At 35.4% G+C, this 23,806-nt stretch overlaps 1 protein-coding gene across 11 annotated transcripts in view; it reads right to left on the bottom strand.

Moving 5' to 3' along the window:
- Nucleotides 1-6,897: 6,897 nt before the first annotated feature.
- LOC143223429 (required for meiotic nuclear division protein 1 homolog) overlaps nucleotides 6,898-23,806 on the bottom strand; it is a 44,467-nt gene continuing 27,558 nt past the window's right edge. For 9 of the 11 annotated variants that reach the window (XM_076451458.1, XM_076451433.1, XM_076451416.1 and 6 more), the window contains 3 exons: nucleotides 11,753-11,873; nucleotides 9,339-9,455; nucleotides 6,898-8,276 (listed from right to left, as the gene is read on the bottom strand). In XM_076451458.1, the coding sequence (XP_076307573.1) occupies nucleotides 8,220-8,276; nucleotides 9,339-9,455; nucleotides 11,753-11,873 (295 nt within the window). In that variant the 3' untranslated portion in view covers nucleotides 6,898-8,219. The remainder of the gene's footprint in view (nucleotides 8,277-9,338; nucleotides 9,456-11,752; nucleotides 11,874-23,806) is intronic. The other 2 variants (XM_076451443.1, XM_076451449.1) reach the window with 1 other exon arrangement.

Raw genomic sequence — 23,806 nt, 5'->3', positions numbered from 1 at the left:
TTTCACAATATACTGTGGCGACCTCTTCTGGGTGGTATGAAATGGATGTCACTATTCGATATAATAAGACCTATGCATGTGTTACGTGTGAAACTAACAAATTTAAATCGTGAATGCCACACTAAACGGAAAAACCTTTCAGAAAGAATAAAGTAACACCATGTAGTTGTTAAAAATATAAAGTTATCCTAATATAAATAAATAAATAATACACAGTTCACACTATAGAAGTAGTATTTTTTTGAGGAATGCAATCTTCACTAGCTGAACGACCTACTGAAATAATATATATATATATTAAAGATAATATAGTTGCTAAAATTGATGTACTCCATCTAGAAAGACTTGTCTCAAAACAGGTTCTAAAATAAGCATACCTACTTCTGGAAAACTATACTCCGGGGACTCCCCTACCACCAGTCAAAAATTATGAACTGTAAATTACCAATTAACTGTTGACAATTAAATACCAATGTTATCAGTTGTTTTTGGATTTCGCACAAAGCTACACGAGGGCTATCTGCCCTAGCTGTCCCTAATTTAGCAGTGTAAGACTAGAGGAACGGCAGCTAGTTATCACCACCCACCGCCAATTCTTGAGTTACTCTTTTACCAACAAATATTTGGATTGATCGAAACATTATAACGCCCCCACGGCTGAAATGGCAAGCATGTTTGGTGCGACGGGGATTCGAACTAGAATAGTGTTATCAAATAAGGAATAGAAAATCAAGTTATAGATATCAAAGTCAATATCTAATCATTAAAATTCATAAAATGTTTACAATACAAGATTTGTCAAGAAAATTACATTCACAGATATATATAGTTATAGTATAAAAATATGACTAGAAATTTGTATTCTTTTGAATAAAGATTAAATAGTTTTTGCCCACACTTGACAAAGGGTTACATATGGCAAACTGACATACTTGTCAGTTGGCTAAAAATTTGCAAAAGCAACTCTGTAAACTGATTAACAATGGTAACCACCCTGCCAGTCCAGTTATATCACGCTGCGTTTGGTAGTGAAAACCCCATACATTTCTTAATGCTTTAAGGCAAGAAATACTTATATAACTGAGTGACCCGATTTTCATTCAAACACCAGGTAAATGAAAGGGTAAAAAGTAACCAAAAAGCACAAAATATATTTCATAGTTATGAGCAAGTGTGTAGATCTATAAATTTTTAAGTAATATTTTAATGGCCTTAACGGTTTAATCGGTTCCCTTTCCTTTTAAAGTTGTATAAATCTTTTTAAATATATTGCTGTATCATTTATATCGGTAGTTTAAATAACTAAAAATTGAAACATGTTAACTGCGGAGAGCATTTGATTAATATGCGAACTATTTACAACAAACATGTTGACCAATATCATCAGAGTAATATCCTTAAAATTATCACAACATAGTCATAGACATGTGTGAGTGACATGTCTGCAGCTAACGTTGTACAGACCACATATTTTTTTTATATTTTATAACCTAATATAAATTTATGAGTAATTATATGAATTATTTCTTGTTCTTGGATTTATTCACAAATTTCTAGGCCTACATGTGCGCATTTAGGGAGGGCCTTTCGAGTGTCACACGTCTGAAAATACTACAGACTGCACAGTATGAAAGATGAGTTTGCGACGCCATTTCACTCCACCCAAGAGAAGGCGCAACTGCATGACCTATTTACATTTTTGACGTCAAGCTGCGCATCTCCCCACTACAAGATTTCTGGTAAACCCTACATACTAGTTCTACCAAGTCGATTGATGTAACTAGATGACAAATTTATCGTTGTTATGATCCCGAGGTCATTCCCCCTGCGAGAAGTGAGAACAGTTAAATCCGGACCTGGGTAGTGTGCATTGTACATGCATGTAGCTGTGAACAAATAAACATCACAATTTTTAATGATTTATTGAGTTTTCACTATTTTTTTTTTTGCTCTCCTCCCGGTCCCTTGCGCCTCCACCTCTTGTCGGGCCTAGCAGGGAGGGACCAGATCTGTGTTTTCAAGAGCTAGATCTTCTTTACTGGTAATCTTGGTGTGTCATGTTGTGAGCATCATCAATTCATTGGCGCACAGCTTATCTCTACCCAACCAGGTTTTTCCCACAAATATTTTGGCAAGTGTGTTCTCAACAGGAAACACTGAGTATGTATATGTTTGACAATCATTGGACCACCAAAATGGTTTCTTTTTGGTCTCCAGACACACGTTTAGCTCTGGAAATAGATACGTTTAATAAGGTTTGGAAAGGTCTTCACTTGCATCTCTACTCTTCAATCAGACTCCTCTTCAGATTTTTCCCTTTTCCAGAATATTCCTTATCATGTTCTGTTCAGACATAGTTTCATGTACTCCACCCCTTCAGAAAGCAACATCCTCTGTCCAAGTCTCTCCTTCAACAACCGCAGTCTGAAATGGTTCATTCCAGTGTCACCAAACTCGATTTGTATGTGTGGCTTTTGTCCGGCCCCTTGCCTCAACTAAGGGACTCTCCCTTAGTGTAGCATCTTTTCATCTTTCTCCTTGTTTATGTATCGTATCAAAAGTATTGGTCTTCCTTCTGACTTTGGTCCCTTCACTGTAGATACCTCTCTTCCAATCCTTCTTTTTCTGATCTGTTCCAGTTCTTCATCTGGTTGTTTGATAAGGATTTGTCTGTTACAGCTGTTGCTCATTGGTTCATTGGCCATTCAGTTCTCCCATTTGTGGAATTCCTTCTCCTTGATTATTTCCATTCCTTTCCTCTCCTAGATTGGGAACTTACTGTTGTCCTTCATACCTATTTCCTCCTTCTCCAGGCATGGAGTTGTCATCATTCCATTATTTCTGCCAGTAATCTTTCCCACATCCTTTATAATTTCTCATGTGTTATCCTCTATCTGAATTTGGCCTTTCTTCCCAAAACATTGGCTGTACCAGGAAGGTCGTGTTGCCTGTTGTCTTATTTCCTCATCTTCCACTTCCCACCTGTACTCTTGTGTGTTCTGTAGATGTGAATCCCGCAATATTAATTTTTTCAATCACATTAACTTTATACATCCCAACATTAACTTCACATGTGAACAGGAAGAAATTAATCAAATATCATTTCTTAACCTCAAAATTACAAGAACCGATACACAATTCAAAACAGAAATCCACTGAAAAATCACCCATACTGGGTTATACATTCCTTGGGACTCAGCACATGAACCAAAACAAAAACTCAACATACTAAGAAACCAAATAAACACAGCCATAAAACAATGCTAACCAGATAAAATTAACGACGAATTAGACAAAATAAAACAATACTTCACCAACATCAATAAGTTTCCTCTACAAACCGTAGAAAACATTATATGCACACACCAAGACAAAAAGCAAAATCAACTAACAAAAGTAAATATATCCCATGATTTAAAAAATCACGAAACCATATACTATTGCATACCATATATTCTCGACATCAGCAGAAAAATAACAAACATTTGGCAAAAACTAGTAACAAAATATGACATTCCAGTTAATCCAAATTTATTCAAAAATCAGGCACAAAACTAAGGTCAATACGATGTAAAAACTACACTGACAAACACCACACCAACATTATTTATAAAACACAATGTGATAACTGCCACGACTTCTATATTGGAGAAACAAGTAGAAAAATGGAAACCAGATTCAAAGAACACAAAAAGTTACCTTCACACGTTTTCGAACACTGTAAATCAAATAAACATAACATAACCATAAAAAACACCCAAATACTAAATAAAGAAACAAACGCAAAATTAAAGAAGCCTTACTTGTACAACAACTCAAGCCCAAAATAAACCAATACAAAGGAACACCTTTATGCCAAAATAAATAAATATAATCAAATATCTAAGCACACCCTCTACATTCCTACACTCAATTACCCAACCCCCTTCAAACATATGGTCAGTTACCTCTTTCTTTCTTTATGAATCTGACGACAACCGAAGAAGGTTAAAACGTTTGTTTCTCTACATGCCCCCCGCAAGCAGAGCGGTATATCTACGGATTTACAACGCTAAAATCAGGGGTTCAATATCCCTCGATGGGCTCAGCAGATAGCCCGATGTGGCTTTGCTATAAGAAAAACACAAACACACACACGCTTTTCTACTTTAAAAAAATTCTCAACCCATACCAGCTGTTTTTACATATATACTTTCTCCAGTTCATTCTCTGCTATGTGGCTCACACGACCCTCATTAATTGTATTTGTTCCATAGAATTCTTCCGTTTCCAGTAATCTATTATTCTCACTGGTTGGGTTTGTCACCTCATATGGTTGATGTATTCTGACTTGTCCATAATATTTACATAATGTTTCTTCACATCATATTTGTCACCTACGTCTTTAGTTGCATAAAACCATCTTCTTGGATGGGTATCATCTTTCTCCTGTGGATGCTCTGCATGTCTGTTTGCCATTGACTGCATTTAAGTCACCTTTTTTTTTTTCAAATCTTATTTAGTTGATCTACATCATATTTCAGAATTCCATCCGTCAGTGGGTGTTGCCTGGTCAAGTATGTTTAATATTATTTTAACACAAACCTGTATATTTCTATAAAACCACTTGCTACTTATTCAGTGGTGTATGTGTATAAATACATACACATATATAAACAAACCCATTGTATTAAATAAGCAAAACTGTAATGGATTCCAAAATGACTGCCAATCAACCAGCACCTGAGAAAGTAAGTTACTTCCTACTTTGAGGAAAATTATATCATTTCTGAATGTTTTACTGGTTTGAGAGCCTCAATAAGCTGTTGTAATGATATTAAGTGTAAATTTCTGGTGCATCTTTCTTATGGTTGATGCATTTTCACATTTTTTTGTTGTTAATGTAAGTTGTATTACAGAGCGCATTTGTAATGTAGGCAAGTCAGTTACTTGCATGCTGATAGCTGATACATTGTGGAATCCAGTGGTATTCATAAATAAAGGTTTTAACTTAATATTCATGTTAAAGTTTTATTTTCCCCACCTGGAAAGTAACTAAGTCTAACCCTTTAATGTTTACCTTTTCCTTTGTATCTTTTACTTCTATTTCATTTGTAAAATATAACTATTTGTTACTCTTTTATACATACAGGACCATCACTCATGGACTTCATGAGTAAAGCAGGTGGGGATTTCTGCCCATCCCTACTGACCTACGATTCTTCCAGTCGTGGTTTGTCTACTTTTAAAAATAGGGAACAACAAACACCTATTGCACCATCTTTGGTGTATTGTTGCACACTTGTTCTTTCAGTGCAATCACTTTCTGCTCAATTACATATTGATGCTCTTTCTCTAGTCCCTCTAGCTTTGGGTGAGGGTCACATTGTTTCACAAGTTAAATTTTCTTGTACTGAAATGTATTTTAGATAGGTACTTCTTCCCACCTTTCCTCCTCCCCACTTATATGCCAGTATTTCTGGTTTGTATCTGCCAATTCTGCAATAGTACATGGAGCTAGCCGCACTAGTATAGAGAGCACAGTATGATTTGAAGAGGGTAGTCACATGTTCTGAATTAGCACAAAACTGATGGGGTATAAAAGATTGGTGCTCTGATAGCAAGCAGTTTTAGGAATGCTTACATGGCATTTCAGGATTGAGACAACTGTGAATGATGAGAGTTAGTACCTATTGTAAATTAATTTTCATTTTAAGAAAGTGTTAATTTTCTAAAGCCCCATGTAATTTATGTTTTACTGAAATAAACCATAAATGTACTACATTTTTGAGAAAAAATTTTTTATGTCCATATACTAATATTTTTCACTAACAGGAAACATTAAGAATCAAGTTTCCAGCATGATTTTTTTTTCCTAATAATTTTCAGTCATAACTGAAATTAATGATTTCATTCATACACCTTGGGAGTGGAAGCTTGTTGGGAAAGAGACTTTAAATGACTTCCTTGTTTCACTCACACAAAAGAATATGTACAAAAAGTTGCATAAATTGCACAGCTTTTAAAATCATTAAAGAGTTAAGCACATATATTTAAATTGGTTTTTATTTGCCATAAGACAATCTTAGACCTATTAAAATTTTAAACACTTCATTTTTAATCCAGTCCCACAAGGATTTTCAAAAATTAGATGAGTGTATAATAATAATTTGTCAAACATTTCACTCAATTCAAATATAACTGTAATCAGAATTTTCTGTCACCACATTCACGATCTCTATAGTTATACTGTATTCATGACAGTATAAGATCACCCATTTTGTTATAAAAACAAAGTTTGGTTCAATGCATCTGCAAAAAATATTAAAACTGGATCCAAGAACAGTAAAAGCACAACAACATCATTTACATTAATTCTGATGTTTACTCACACCATACTTCAGTTGCCGACAATGTTGCACTAAATACATTTCAAATCTGACTCTCCAAACATAACCCATCAAACCTATCAACATCACAGATGCTTATTTGTCAGTACTAATATGTTGAGCTGAAGTAGATTATCTTGACATCTAATGTTCTTCTAAAAACTAAATCCATTGCTAAAACAGCAAAGAATCAAATCTGAAATGTAGTTTTGGTCTTTTGATAGTATGCAGTACATATGGAACAGTACATGGAATAGTTTTAACACTCAAGCTATATAATATGATGTCATTTTGTTGTTTTTTTCAGTATTTTGCTTTTACAAGCAATTTTCATATTATATTAAATATTTGCCTCTATTTTTTGACACAAGTAAAGAGCTTGGATGATATTGTTTATGATGCAAATAAAATGTGATCAGTTTTATGTAGGAGGTTTAGTATTCAACTGCTTCTCCTTTAGACTGATGGATGTATCTACGTAATACATTTCCTTGTACATAATCTAACCAATTAGACCTGTGTCACTGAATAAGGTATTGTACTGTTATTGTTTATTGGAAAGAATGACAAGAAAATTTACAAAACTTAATAGCTACAATATGAAATTGTATGTATTTTAAAATAAGCATTTAAAAATTTAAAGTGAAGTCAAATAACATTACATAACCCAAAAATCAACTCATATTTAACAGTTTCTCTCATTTTACAACACTGTTTAATTGTAAAATTTCTTCACAGTTAAAGAATCATGATTTGTTAAGAAATTTCAGTGAAACTTTCTGGCTAAAATAATTAACCCATATTTAAAAAAACATCTTGGAATTATGTTAAACATAGCATTAGTATCATAAAAAGCTCTATGGTGTAAAAGTACAGAAACCAAGGCTCATATGAAGATACAGTACATTATTTATAAAAAGTCAAACCTACAACAGTGGCATTTGGCTGTAAATAGGATAATTTACACTTTTATTTCTGATAGTTTAAAATTATAAATCTTGCAACACTCCTACCTGTAGTAGTTAGAAAATAAAAATATTCTCTCAAAACTTAATTATAGAATAGAAAATCTATTGATCTAAAAGATCCAGTAACATTTCAAGATTGCAATAATAGATAATTAGAAAAAAGTCGTATTCTGTGTGCTATATCTGGTCATTTGTCCTCAAGCTTCATTGTAATAATTTATAACAAAAAAGTAAAAAGCTTTTTATTTGTGAACTTCAAGTATTATTTATAATTATGCATTGATAATGATTCTATTTCATACTCATATTCTTGTCAATAAAATATATTTTTCAATGACACTTTACATTACTAGAAAAAAAGAAACTTAAACAAATACCAAATAGTTTTTCCAGAGAATGAAAAAATTATAATAGGCATCCAAATTATCTCTGAAATAAGCAGAAAAAGTATTTTGTGTTTTTTTAAATGTACTATGTACAGTGTACCAAAAATTTGAGTGTTTTATGTCTTATCACATCACGAAAAAAATATACTTATACATTACTGAATTCATCCAAATGATAGCCTAAATGATGCAAAAAATAAGAAATGTTTATACACTGACCATTTCTTTTCAAAAACAAAGAGCGTGTTTACCTGGCATCCCTTTTTTTAAATAAAAATGTGTAACTTAGAGGCACCATTAACTGTCTTTTGAAAAAAAATTTGCAAAACTACTTAATTATACAACTGCTCTTTCTTTCTGTTGAAAAGTTATGCAAGTTTAAATTAAAACTCGTTCCTTGTGATTCTTACAAATACAGAAAAACACCAACATGTACTAATCACCTGCTTCTGAATATAAAACATTTAGTTTCACACAAACATTTCCAATAGTCTTGTTTAAATTCCTCCTGTCGTCAACAAGTTTCTTGTGAAGTGAAGAATTTCAAATCCCACCTGCCGAAAGAAACAACTCTGTAGATTTCTTAGTAGCTTAATTTAATCAAATATACAACTACATTTCTATTTTGACTAAAAACAAAACATTCTAAAAATTACATCGTTTTCTTAACCGACAATAAAGCAGATCCGAACTTATATCAATAGTTATAAACTGTTTTTTTTTCCACAACAAAATGTATAAAGATTAACAATTCCCAACATTCACAGGATATCAGTGCTTTAGAAACAAGACGGAACCCTCAACGGCTGTGACACTTGAAATATTTTTATGAAGGATTAGAACAAATCTATGAGACCTTTTTCACTAGCTATATTTCTGTGCACTAACAATACCAAGCATAAGACACTCATATACCTACCCAATTTGATTTTATTACTCATTAGGATCTCTACCAACCTACCCTCAAATTGAAATTTTTTTGGGCAGGATCAGAGTAAATTAATCTACGAGATCTTGGATGTGATCCAACACATCAATCAAAAAGGTCTGACCTCCTCAGTCCAAAACTGTAATTAGATCTCAAGTCAGTCAAGACAAAGAGCTATGAGCTAAAAGTTTATACTTGAAAAACTCGGTCATTCTATGAGCCTCTATTCCACAGCAAAAATTAAAGAAAATTTTACACAATTAGTGATATAAATTAATATCAACATAATTTTCATACTTATAATTACACACAAATGAAGGTTATATAAAGAGTATGCATAATAAAATCACCAAGTAAACCATGTTTTCCATTCAATAAGATGATGATGAATTTAAAAAAATGTATCACAAAGATTACTATTAAAGCTATACCTACATTATTACAATAAAAAACATCACAAAGCAACCATGGCATGTTAACATTCCATACAAATAAAAAATTTGATAAAAATAAAAAAAATGAAAATGTTTCAGTAATAACAAGAAGAATTATGACACTTTGTCAGTAAAAAAATTATTTATTTGATGATTTTTCAAGCTAATTTCCTTCATGTTTGATCCATCATGTAATAAATAGTTTTATTGGTAATAACTCATCTTCTTCATTTATGTGAAGTAGTTAACTATACCTCCACCATGATAAGTGCTATGATCATGAGCTCCAATCGAACGTGATGTCGATCATTAAGATGTCCACTTAATAACTCCATTAATTCACAGCAGTGGTTTATCTTCTCATTGAGGACCTTGGCATTACAAGAATTATCAAATCTCAGAAAAAATAGATGATCCAATTAACTTATAAAAATACGAGCTTACAGCAAACCATTTTGTACGATCATGGAAGCAAAATTTAGCCATAAATAAATAGTGGGGGTACTTTTCAATTTGTTCACAGTGAAATTACATTAGAATTAGGAAATTTACTCTCGCATAAAGTACCAGTCATAAAATTTAAAACAGAACCCAACAGCTTCCAAGGCCTTTAGGCAAGTCTTGGATCTTGGCCTAAATGGTTGTACCTGTGATACATATTCTCCAGGCTTGCTTTATCAACCTTGAGTCATTTCACTTTTAATTCACCTTTGACATGTTAAATCAAAACTGACTAAACCCTAAAACTTAAGAATATACCTCAGCTACTGGCTAAAAGCTAACTAACTTCAATAACAATATTAACTCCAATCAAGTTGCTTTATGAAAAATCACATATTATAGCATATTAAATATGTAAATACAATAGTAATAAATACATAAACAGTTGATATTTATACATCAGCATCAGTTAAATCTGTTTCATTTCTGAACAATTTGTTTTGTTTAAGAAAAATATCACAAAAACTGCAAAATGAAACTTGAAGTATTAAAGATGTTTAACATAAGAAACTCCATCATTAATTCATCAGAAACTGAAACCACTTTTGACACTTGAACTTTTCAGAAGCAAGCAAGCTGCCATCTAGTGTCCATTTTTATACAGGTATCCTTTATAATAACTCTTCTGCTATACACACACATCTATCCTGAAATGCCAAGAAGCATGAAAGCTTGTATTTCTAAGCGTACCTATATTTTTGAAAATATATTTTGAGGTACCTCCATATAGATTAGGCCTAAAATTATTTGGTGGAAATGAGATTTACAAGAACATCAACATAAGTGAGGAATTGACTGGTAACAAGAAAAAGAAACAAAATCTACTGTGTCAGTAAACAGAGGTTAGGAAATGCCGACCCCAGACAACATGAAATCAAGGTGAAGACACAGGATCCTCTCAAGTTGAAGCACCACTGAAGTCTCTATGTGAGAAGAGACCAACATAGAAACTGTAAATGTTGGTGTAGACTATACAAGAAGACTTAGTATATGAACTGAAAAAAGTCTTTGTATATAGTGAAAAAAATATTGTAAATACTCTTCTAGAAAAGGGGCTTACTGTCAGATATAAAAGACTGTTTAGTACACGTTGTATTGTTAATTTATTTTGTTTGTAATTCAATGATATCGAGGCTATAGAGATATCCAAGAGGCCTAAGTGATAGATGCATAAACAGCTGCAAACAAACAAGTGCAAACAGAAACAGAGAGAAAGTAAAAGTAAAATCATGTGAAAGAGAAGTTTAGTGAAATAAAAATTAAAAAAAAACAAAGTTAACAATCAGTAGAATTGAAAAGCCTAATGGTTGATATATTAGAGTGAGATTAATAGTTTGATAGAGATAAGGAGAATAATCTCTCTGTCAAAGGTTGTTCTAAGTTAATTGAACCCACATATGTAGACTTTGACAAAAAAGCAGCAATTATTTGGAAACATGAAAAAGCAGATGATTACTGGAAGTACAGAAAACAACTGCAGTAGCTCATGTGACTCATGGATGCTATACCAATAAAAATAGAGTAAAAATAGTAAAGCTTGTCAACTGAATTCTAAAGCAATTCAATAGGTCTAAGTTGACTTTTGACAAGACAACGAAAACTGCATAGTGTTTAAGGTACAGCTATGATCATCCCAAAGTAAAGAATTTTGTACATACATAACTTGTTTTAAATGTATGTATTATTTTAAAAAAAGTGGACTGCATGCTGTTCATTTCTTATCAAATTTCTCACCATGTCACTGTAGAATAATCTGTAGCCCAATATACCCATATACTTACATTATTACATACTACCAAAACAGTTAATTCTTGACAAAGCTCAACATTAATATATTTAAAAAAAAACAACAAGTATGCTGCATGCTGTTCATTTATTGTAAAATTTATTGCCAACATATCAAAAACACCTACTGTAGAAAAATCCTTAGTCCAACATACTCATATACTTACATTATTACTACTAAAACAATTAGTTCCTGACAAAGCTCTAACATTAATCTTTTTAGTTGGGCTACACTGAAGATTAAAATAGCAACAAAGGTTTTTAAATATTTACTGATACAAGATTTGGTTGAAGAGAAGCATTTTGTTTTTAAACCTTAGATAAACTACAATCATAAAAACAAAGATTTAGTAAAGGATTACACATAAATCTTTCAAGTTACCTTGGTTCTTTTGGTTATAATCAGGTAGTTACAAGTTTTACGATATAATGCCTCCAAGTTCTGTTTGTCCCAGTAAAAGTCAGGAGTATCCAGAAGATCTGAGCACAGGTTTATTAGATGCCTGAAATAAAATAAACTTGCCAATGTATGAAAGTCCAGAATATTAATGATTATGTACTAAGACTAATAATACTTCATAAGAAACATTGTTTCAAGTACTATCAGCCAGTTCAGAATATTAATGATTATGTACTGAGATTAACAAAATTCCACATGAAACATTGTTTCAAATACTATCAGCCTTTGAAAGTTTTACTGTTATCTTGAGTTCAAGCTGACAGCCATGTTTACATACTATTACCTAACAGCGCAATTTATATATATTATATATTGCAACAAACTTCTGTTAAAGACTGTAAAATCAGTATTAGGCCATAATCATGACAACTTTCATAGACTATCATTACATATATTGTCAACTTCTAAAACCATGTTAAAGCATGCAAAAAACAGGAATGTTCACTGGAGTTGCATTAAAGGACTTGATATGACAGATGGTTGAATAGGAGGTGTTATGATTTCAGTTTCTTTAGTCTTTGTTTCTCATGAAAACAACTACTCATTTATAGATATAATTGGAAACTAATGAAACTTCATCTTAAAACCCTTGTTTGTGTTTTTTAATAGCACTAGAATATACAGCCACCTGAGGTTAATTGTACTCTAAGAAACATTTTTTCAGGTCCTGCCTACAAGTCATGACTACACACTGAAATTAATAACCTATATAGACAATTTAAAATTACTCTGTTTCTTTGCCCACCACATTCACTGTGCAGGTCACACTTCCCTCAGGTGAAGGTGCACAAAAAAATTTTTTTTTTCATTGATGTACACATCTACTAGCTGAACCAGTAAGTTTATTCTTAAATTATATATTACACAAATAAATTCTCTGCAGCCCTAACATTTTTTTTGGTACATTTGAGTTAAAATTTGATTTAAAATATAGAATTTAGGCCTATTTAGTTATAGATCATTAACTATATATATCTACTAATGCATCATATATTTAACCTCACACACAAATGTATAAAGTAGAATATCATGTATAATAAAGCATACCACAGACATAGACTATAAAATAAAATTATGCCATATCCAATAAAATAGGCCACGTTAAAACAGTAATGCTTAAGTTATAATACTTATTGTGTAAAATAAGATTAAAGTCAGCATAACTAATTAAGTGCTTGCATGAGGAGGAAGATGGGTTAAACATGGAAATTTATTTTTATTACTATGAGAAAAGGCTATAACATAAAATTATGCCATCTGCCATTAAATAGACCACATGAGAAAGTAAGACTTACATTATAATACTTATTGTGTAGAATCAGATTACAGTCAAGACAGCAAATGAATGTATTTTATTCTACTTTTTTCTCAAGATGGTTCAATACCTGGAAGTGAATTTTGTGTTTTGTGCTTTTGCTACATTACAAGTACAATATTGTACTATATTGCAGTATATTGCAAACATCAATGTCATAACGTGAATATGGTATCAACATTCATAAAAAATATATTAAATTTATGTTAAACAAATTCAACATAATATTAAATAGATATTTACATTTGAAATTTTAATATCTGAGGATGGTTTGTTTCTTTGTTTGTTTTGAATTTTACACAAAGTTACACGAGGGCTATCTGCGCTAGTCGTCCCTAACATAGCAAACTAGAGGGAAGGCAGCCAGTCATCACCACACACAGCCAACTCTTGTGCTACTCTTTTATCAATGAATAATGGAATTGAGCATCACATTATAACACCCACACAGTTTAAAGGGTTAGCATATTTGGTGCGTGAGGGATTCAAACCCACAACCCTCAGATTACAAGCTGAATGCCTTAACTCACCTGGCCATGCCGGGCCATCTGAGGATGGTGATAAAAGATGGGGAGAATACAACTAGGCTTATTCTGTTATCCTGAATAGATACTCATATTTATCCTTGCCAATGAAGGAAAAACAAAATCCATCATTCATAAGGAAGTCCTGATTTAAAATAGATTTGTAGTTTATTTTCAAAATCAAACCTATGGTTGTTTTTTTTCGTAAGTTCACAAAATATGAGACAGAGAGAGCAGGGTTTTGTGTTTATTTTTTTAAACCTGAGCAACCCCAGGTAAAACTACTAGCATTCTGTAAGAGGCAAAATGTTTTTAAGCTGGAGGGTTCTCTTTGATCATTTTATCTTTCATTTTACAGGTGAAAACACAGTCAACTACAGGACATGGTTTTTGATGCCAGTGTTATCATGAACAAGTTGTTTTATAACTAAAGAACCACATCACAGACACATTATGTTCTTCGATTCTAAATTGTTAAACTGTTTTATTACGACTATTTCTCTATCAAATGTTTTGTTTTTCTTTTATCCTTCAACAATACCACTTAAGTCAGTATTGCTATGTTTAAATAAAACAGAGTATCTTACTTCACATATATGAAGTTCAAAGAACTCACAATAATATTTTCTCTTTAACTACCTCAACACAGGCTTGGTCAATCTGACTGTTCACATGACCTCTTTTTACTTGGCTAAAGTGTCTTTACAGATATAATACTTCAAACTGTCATCAAAATGTACACCTTCACAAGATCTGTCAGCCTTTCAGTTAACATTATAAGCCTTTCACATATAAAAAAAACCAATTTATTTTTAGTGAAGTATTTTTAATACACTAAAATAAATAATTGCCCATGAATATACTGAGTATTTGTTTTGAATAAACCTGTGTGCAAAGTAATTTTCTTGTTAAGGCTAAAAATACATTTCTTCATCTAAAAATTTTCAGTTTCATTTGTGTTATCCCTAGAACCTCAAAGATACATTTAAAATGTTTGTTTTCAGTAAAACTATATTTTATCTGTTATTTTCTCTACCCTATCTCAAAATGAGGTAAGTAAATTTGAACAACCTTGTAATCATAAAAAAAACAAGAGAAACAATCTAAATTATCCTTCTTTTCATTTTGGAATAACTTCAAATTGTAACATAAAACTACATTAATTCATTTTAAGTAGCTTTAAGCTTGTACTGGTATACATATATTTAGAATTAAATTTTATTTTTTTATTGCCCTTTGAACAATATCAAACTACTATCTGTACTATTATAAATCATTCTAAGCACATGCAACTCATGCTATGCTATCAAATTACATTATCCATGAGCTACTCCAAGTTGCTCGTATGTGTGACTTGTAAAATATTTTTATTATTATTTTACCTAATCTAATCTTAACTACTCAAAAATAACCCTTATTTTTACATTTTAATTACTTTTATAATAATAAATAAAGAATAAACAAGAAATAATTACCCACACTTTTTTCTTGCTGTAGGATTTGATGAAACTTAAGATTATTTTTGAACTAATGATAGTAATGCACAAAATAATTATTTAATTAAATAATGTGCTAAAGAACATAAACTAATAACATGCACAAAACAAAAATTTCCTTTAACAATCATAATTTTTTCTGACTTTCTAACCATGCAATAAAAGCTGTTATAAATTCATCTGAATTAGCCATTGTAATAACCACAGGAACCAAAGTTGTATTATAAATGAAACTGATGCTTCTCTATTTAGAACACAATGTAATACAATGTCATTTGATAAATTAAAACCTAGACTTTCTATTAATTATAGATAATATATAATTAAACATAAGAAGAGTGAACTGTTAAAACATCCTGAAAGAGAGGATGTGACAGGAGGATTTTTTCTATTTTATAGTTCTCTTATCAAACAAAAGTGAAAGCTATAAAATTATGACTTGTCTGAGTAATGATACTTTTATAGCGAGTAATTTACATTTAATTTCATACTTTTTGAGGGATGGTGGATAAAACACAGATCATAAGATGCCTAAAGAAAATGTGTCACAGGTATCAGAAAAGGGGAAATTTGGGTTGGTTGGTTGGTTGATTTAATTATTTACAGCACAAAGCAGCTAGGCTGTCTGCACCAAACGTCCAGTAAAAATGTAAAAGGAAATTCAGTAAAATTCATAAAAGGAAATTAAGGTAAAACAAAACAAAGTTAAAAAATAAATAAATAGCATAAAACGTCAAGAGAAAACCTACAGTAATTCAAGTTGTAAATGACTTTCAGTAGCATGACTTTAATAATCATAACTCACCAGGAAGACTAACAGGTAAGTACAAAATCCACTGTCAGACATCCAAAGTTGGCCTTTCCAGTACTGGTTTTGAGTTACTTAATGTTACAGTCAGTTTCTAATTTCAAATTGAACTAGATGAACTGTGATTTTTAAAAGGGAGCCACATTAAAAGGTGTAAAGTATATATTAAAAAACTTAAATGGCATTAAAAAGATTAATGGTCTTTAAAAGTGATGGTTGAGAGGATACAGAGGATGTTCAGTGCTCTTGTACATTAGACCCAAAGCTGCATGATGTGTGGTATAAAGGTTAGCTTACGGTCAAAGATAAGCCCCAAGAACTCAGTCTCAGAGACCACAGGCAGCACAACTTCACCGATACGGAGTTCAGGATCAGGGTGAATACCCCATTGGCAGCAAAAATGCATGCAAACTGTTTTAGATAGAGAGAGGAAAAAGCCATTTGCTCTGGTCCACTTCAGTAACCAATTTAGGGCATTCTGTAGCTGCTGCTCAATATACCTCATGTTCAACGACTGACATGAGATGTGAAAGTCGTCGACATAGAGCCTGTTTGCCACAGTGAGAGGGAGTTGTTCAGTGCTGGCATTAATTTTTATACTGAAAAGTGTGACACTCAGAACACAACCCTGAGGGACTCCAAGTTCCTGTACCAAAGAACGGGAAAGTGTCGAACCCACACGAACTCGGAATCTCCTGTCCATTAAAAAATTTTAAATAAAAATGGACAAATGGCCACGTAATACATATGGAGGTCTCACAAAATGCCATACCTCCATGTTATATCATAAGCCTTCCCAATGTCAAAGAATATTGATACAGGATGTTGTTGTTTGAGAAAGGCTTCTCTGATTGACGTTTCAAGTCGAATCAGGTAGTCCATGGTGGAGCACTGTCGTCGGAACCCACACTGGGTGGGCAAGAGAAGGTTGTTTGATTTGAGGAACCAAACAAGATGAGCATTAACCATCCTCTCTAAGATCTTACAGAGACAGCTCACCAAAGCAACTGGACGGTTGTTTGAAGGAATCTTGGGATCCTTCTCAGGCTGGAGAAAGACAGGACAATAGCCTGGAGCCAGGCATCAGGAAAAAGATTCTCCTGCCCGATCCAGTTAAAAACAACCAGAAGGATAGCAAGAGAAGCAGGAAATAGATGGCACAGCATCTCATAGTGTATATCATCAGGTCCAACTGATGTACTGCCAGACCGATGAACGTCCAGTTTGAGTTCCACCAGTGAAAAGAGACGATTATAGTCATAGAGACAATCAGCTCGTAAGGTTGATTGATTGATTGATTTAGTGTTTTATGGCACAAAGTAGCTAAGCTATCTGCACCAAACGTCTGGTAAGAAGATAAAAATAAATTAAATGTAGTAAAATACAGAAAAGGAAATGAAGGTAAAACAAAACATCAGTGAAAAACAGAAAAAACATAAAACCAATGTTGACACCTAGTTTACAATGGTAAGAGAGAAAGCAGAGTAAAAGAAGTTGTAAAGTACTTATTCTAGCAAAATGGTAATGATCATAACCCACCAGGAAGACTAACAGGTAAGTTCAAGAACCACCGTCAGTCACCTGAAGTTGGTCTTTCCAGTCCTGGTTCCGGGTTATGTGTCATAGCAACCAGTATCAAAATGTAAAATAATAGAAGTTTTAAAAGACACATAGCAAAATCATAATAATGAATAGCCAAATGTCCAGTAAAAAGGTAAAAGTAAAGTAAATGTAGAAAAATTTGTAAAAGTAAACGAAGGTAAAAACAAAACAGCAATTAAAAACAGAAAATTGCATAAAACTGATGTTGACATCCAGTCTATAAAGTTGTAAAGGATTTCCTGTAGCAGAATGGTAATGATCATAACCCACCAGGAAGACTAACAGGCAAGTACCAGAACCACCGTCATTCACCTGAAGTTGGTCTTTCCAGTCCTGGTTCTGGGTTATGTCATTATGGACAATACCAAAGGGTAAAGTGATAAAAGTTTAAAAGACATGCAGCAAAATTGGAATAACAACTCGCCAGGGCGACTAACAAGTAGTTCAAATGGATAGTTCAAACAGCAGCGTTAGTCACCTGAAGTTGACCTTTCCAGTCCTGGTGTCGAGTTATTTAATGTTCTGGCCATTTTTCAATGTCAAATTGAACTGGAGAGATTGAAACTGTGAAAAGGGAACCACATTTAAAAAAGTGTAATGAATAAATATCCAACACTTAAATGAGATTAAAAAGATTAATGGCCATTAAAAAACTAAAAACTTTATCAAGGTGGACAGAGTCACCATCACCAATGACTCTGTCTAATGTTACAGACTGACCCTGGGAAAAAATGTTTAAAATATTGCTGTCGTTGAGAATTGAAACAATGGCAAGAGAGTAAAACGTGGCTGATAGTGATTTGAGTGTTACACGAACAACACACTGGTGCATCAGTTCCAGATAAAAGAAAACGATGAGTTAAAAAACTGTAACCAATGTGTTGTCTAGTTAGAACAACTTCCTCCTTCCGAACCTTACGGAAGCTAGATGGTCAAAGCCCAATATAGGGTTTTATTTGAAAAAGCTTGTTGTCGCGTTGCTCACTCCAAGTGGACTGCCAGCTGAAACGGAGCCAAGCCTTGAATACAAGACCATAGCCCATGTACGAAACAGGCACAGTGGTGATAGTGCCGGAGCAGATAGATTTAGCTGCCATGTCTGCAAGCTCGTTCCTGCGAATACCAACATGGCCTGGTATCTAGAAAAACTGGATAGAAGTAGCAGTTAATGAGAAATGGGCCAGTTGGTTTTGAATATCAGCGAGAACAGGGTGTGAGCTAACGTGTAGCAATTTCAGGGCCAGTATAGAACTAAGCGAGTCAGTATAAATAGTGCAGTTGGAGTACTGCTCAGCTTCAATATGATCCAGGGCAAGAGATATGGCATACAGTTCAGCAGTGAACACAGAAGCTGTAGAGGGGATTCTGCATGCAACCACCGAACCGCAGCAAACCATAGCAGAGCCCACTGAATTATCTGATTTGGTACCATCTGTATAAATGGGAATGGAATGATTGTTTGAAAGATGTTCATTAAATAAATGACGGTACTTCCAATCTGGAGTATCTGCCTTTTTCAGATGACTGAAAGAAAGATCACATTTGGGGGCTGTAATAAGCCATGGTGGGATGGGCTGACCTGTGGAATCTGCAATGTTATCCAAGGACAGACCCAAGTCATCCAATTGCACCTGGATGCAAAGGCCAAATGAAGCAATGGCAGATCGTCTGTTCTTAAAAAGTACAGCCCACCGAGGAAGGAAAACACATCCCCAGGTAAGATGCTTTGGTAAGGAACGAAGTTTCGAAGAATATAGTAAAAATAGTTGCAAATGGCAAAGGTGCAGAGAAGGTTCATAAGATTCAACGTACAAGCTTTGAACTGGAAAGGTGCGGAAAGCCCCAGTACAGAGTCGAAGTCCTTGGTGATCAATGGGGTCTAGCATCTTTAAGGCCGAGGGTCTGGTAGAGCCAGAGACCATTGATCCATAGTCGAGTTTTGATCGAATAAGAGCACGATATACCTTTAACATAGAACATCGATCTGCTTCCCAACTGGTAGTAGAGAGAACATGGAGAATGTTCAGTACTCTTGTGCATTTGACCCGTAGCTGCTTTAAGTGTGGTATAAAGGTCAGCTTACGGTCAAAGATAAGCTCCAAGAACTTGGTCTCAGGGACTACTGGCAGCGAAACTTCACTGATATGAAGTTCAGGATCAGGGTGAATACCCTGTTGGTGGCAAAAGTGCATGCAAACGGTTTTAGAGAGAGAGAGAGAAATTAAAACCGTTCGCCATAGTCCACTTCAGTACATGATTGACGGCAGTTTGTAGTTGCCGCTCAATATATCTCATGTTCGACGACTGACATGAGATGTCAAAGTTGTCAACATACAGTCTATTCGCAATCGTGAGAGGGAGTTGTTCAGTGATGGCATTTATCTTTATACTGAAAAGTGTGACACTCAAAACACAGCCCTGAGGGACTCCAAGTTCCTGTACAAAAGAATGGAAAAGTGTTGAACCCACACCAACTTGGAATCTCCTGTATATTAAAACATTTTTAATAAACATGGGTAAATGGCCACGTAACCCATATGTATGGAGGTCTCGCAAAACGCCATACCTCCATGTTGTATCACAAGCCTTCTCAATGTCAAAGAATATTGATACAAGATATTGGCGTTTGAGAAAGGTTTCTCTAATTGACGTTTCAAGTCGAATTAGGTGGTCTGTGATAGAGTGTTGTCGTCGGAAACCACACTGGGTGGGCGAGAGGAGGTTGTTTGATTCGAGGAAACAAACAAGACGAGCATTAACCATCCTTTCTAAGGTCTTACAGAGACAGCACATCAAAGCAATTGAACGGTAGTTTGAAGGAATCTTGGGATCTTTCCCTGGCTTAGAGAAAGGTAAAATAATAGCCTGGCACCAGATATCAGGAAAAACATTCTCCTGCCAGATCCAGTTAAAGACAATTAGAAGAACATCAAGAGAAGTAGGAGATAGATGGTGCAGCATGTCATAGTGTACATCATCAGGTCCAACAGATGTACTGTCAGACCGATGAAGGGCCATTTTCAGTTCTACCAGTGTAAAGGGATAATTATAGTCAAAGAGACAGTCAGTTCGGAAGGAAAGAGGTGAACGCTCTGCCCGAGTCTTGATGGCCAAGAAGGTGGAGGAACAAGCAGAAGTGCTGGATATCTGGCAAAAGCTTTCACCTAGAGTATTAGCGATGCTCCAGACATCAGCCACCTCCTGACCATCAGAGAGTAAGATCGAGAGGGAGACAGAATTGTTGTGCCCACTGACAATTCAAATCCTGTCCTATATGACCTTGGAACTGGTGGTAGAAGATATGCTAGTTGTGAACTTAATCCAAGATTCCTTCTGGCTTTGACGTCTTACCCACCTAGCATGTGCACAGGCCTGTTGGAAAGCGACGCGGTTCGAAAGTGTGGGATATCTACGAAAAGTATCCCACGCCAGTTTTTGAGCCTTCCGTACTAAGTGGCAAGCAGGATTCCACCACAGACGAGGATATCGTGGAAAACGTGTTGAGGTTTTAGGAATACACTGAGCAGCTGCTTGTATAATACAGCCAGTTACTGCTGCCACACAGTCGTCTATTGATGGCTGATTCACGATGGCAGGATCAAGTTCTGTGGGAGCAGTGAAAGTGGACCAGTCTGCCTGATCCAGCTTCCACCGGGGCACGTGGGTAGGGTGGCATCGACCACGGCCAGTCTCTCTCAAAATCATAGGAAAATGATCACTGCCTAGTGGATTATTGTCAACCCTCCATGAAAAATGGGAGGATAATGAAGGGAAGCAAACTGAGAGATCAATAGTGGTAAAGTACTGACTAGGTGCATGAAAATAAGTGGAAGAACCAGTATAGAAAACAAAAGTTGTGATCAGAGAGCATACGCTCTACAGAGCGACCCCTCCCATCAATAACAGCACTTCCCCAGAGGGGATGATGTCCATTAAAGTCCCCCAGGAGTAGAAAGGAAGATGGCAACTGTTCAACGAGAGCATCAAGGTCTGATTGATCATATGTCTCTCCAGGGGACAGGTAGAGAGAACAAACAGAGATGGTATGACCCAAGGAAATACGGATGGCTACGGCCTCCAAGGGTGTGTTGAGTGACAAAGACAGATCAACCAATAGTGCCACCCCTCCATGTACTTGTCCATCACACAGCCTGTCATTTCTGTACAGAGAAAACTGCCGAATGGTAACTGTGTCAGCAGGTTTTAGAAATGTTTCTTGTAAGGAAAGACACACAGGATGGCAGGAAGCAATCAGTGTTTTGATGTCATCCAGATTAGAATGTAAACTTCGACAGTTCCATTGTATCAAGGTGGTCATTTTTAATGACGGGTAGGCGAAGTGTCTGGAGAATCCTTCTGTTTACAACAACGTCTTTTTTCCTTACTGTCCTTAGTCAGAGGTGATCTATCAACCTCCATGGATCCTGCCCTGGGTTGATTGGGCAGGTCTTTGTTATTGGAAGAGGATTCCAGTGACTGAGGATGCAAACAAATGATTGTTTTGCCTCTTGGGGTGGGAGAAAAAGATGTATCAGAAGAAATGCCTGTATTTGAAACTGAAGGATGTGGATCTTGAGGTTTGTTGGAATGTATGAGAGGAACAGAGATGGGTGTGGAAGTCAATTCATCAACCTTTTTAACCATGGAGGTCAAAAGGCTTTTCATTTGTTTTGAAAACGATTCTCTTGGAGGCACAGAGAGATCTGTCTGCACTCCCACTGTAGTTGTGGAACAAATTGCAGCAGCATGTGTCTGAGATAGAGTGGCGGGCAGCAATTTCCGAGCCTCAGGATAACTAATGTTGTGAGTCGTTTTCAAACGCTGCACCTCTTTTTCCTCCAACCATTTTGGGCAAGCACGAAAGTAGGAAGGGTGAGAACTATTGCAGTTGACGCAATGTGGGTCCATGTCACATTCATAGGCATCGTGGTCCTTGCCATCTCAACGAGCACATGTCAGGGAACCACGACATGATGTCTTTGAGTGGCCGAACCTCTGACATTGGAAACATTGGAGAGGGTTTGGAATTTATGGCCGTACCCTGCAAATTAGATAACCCACCGTGATGGAGGCAGGTGCACGTGATGATGTAAATGTCAAAACAAGGGTATTTGTTGGCAGTGTAACTCCATCTTTGCGAGTGGAGATGCGCCTCACTGCAGAAACTCCTTGAGTAGAGAGACAAGCAAGAATCTCTGACTCGGGGACGTTCTACAAATCCCTCTCAACAATAATTCCTCGTGATGAATTCAAGGTAGCATGAGGGGTAACCTCAATAGGTATATCCCCAATTGCCGTTGAATTCAAGAGGAGTTCACTGTGGTGGGTTGTGGATGTTTCAACTAATATGTCTCCAGATCGAAGCTTCTTAACTGACTTTGGAGAGCCAGCAAGACCCTCTAGTCCCTTCTGGATAAAAAAGGGGGACAATTGCCCTAAAGGTTTTTCTGAAAGAGAATGTAATATAAGAAAATGAGGTACGTGTGTTACAGATGTTGAAGATTGCTGCCCAGAGTCTTCAAGACGTGGTCGCTTACCTGTTGACTGTTTTTTCACTATTTAATTTGAATTTTTTGAAGGAGGATCCATGGGAAAAAAGAAAAATTTCGATACCCACTGACTCCACCCACCATGGAACCCAACGAGGGGACGCACTACAATGTCATGCAAGGACAATGCAGCAACGCCAGGGTTTCGTGAGCACTATACCCAAACACCAGCATCAGGCACAATGTCCACAACACCCTTTGAGAACTTCCAACACTGGTACTTGGTTGACTCTAGCTGAAGTGAACCAGCCAATTGACCCAAGAGGGGCCACCCAAAGGCCGCCCGTCTGCAGGAATTCAAGGCCAAAGTGGTGTGTTAGGGTTGGACCCCTCAACCACCAGGATCCTCTCCTCCCCTTCACGGGTTGCCACGCACGGCAAACACATGGGTGGATGTTTAGATCCCAGAGAAGGTAACCAGACAGAACAGAACCTTCCCTGGGATGTCCCCTCACCACGTACAGGAATGCACACCGAGGAACAGCTCATAAGGAAAGAGGTGATTGCTCTGCCCGAGTTTTGATGGCAAAGAAAGTGGAAGAAGAAGCAGAAGTGCTAGGTAACTGGCAAAAACTTTCACCTAGAGTATCGGCGATGCTCCGGGTATTAGCTACTTCCTGGCCACAAGAAGGGATCAAAGTTATATTGCCCACTGACCTTTCGAATCTTGTCCCAAATGACT

This window comes from Tachypleus tridentatus, chromosome 1, assembly GCF_004210375.1.
Source record: "Tachypleus tridentatus isolate NWPU-2018 chromosome 1, ASM421037v1, whole genome shotgun sequence".
NCBI classification, from domain to species: domain Eukaryota; kingdom Metazoa; phylum Arthropoda; class Merostomata; order Xiphosura; family Limulidae; genus Tachypleus; species Tachypleus tridentatus.
Note: the sequence above shows the minus strand (reverse complement) of the source record. Positions and strands in the feature narration are given on the sequence as shown.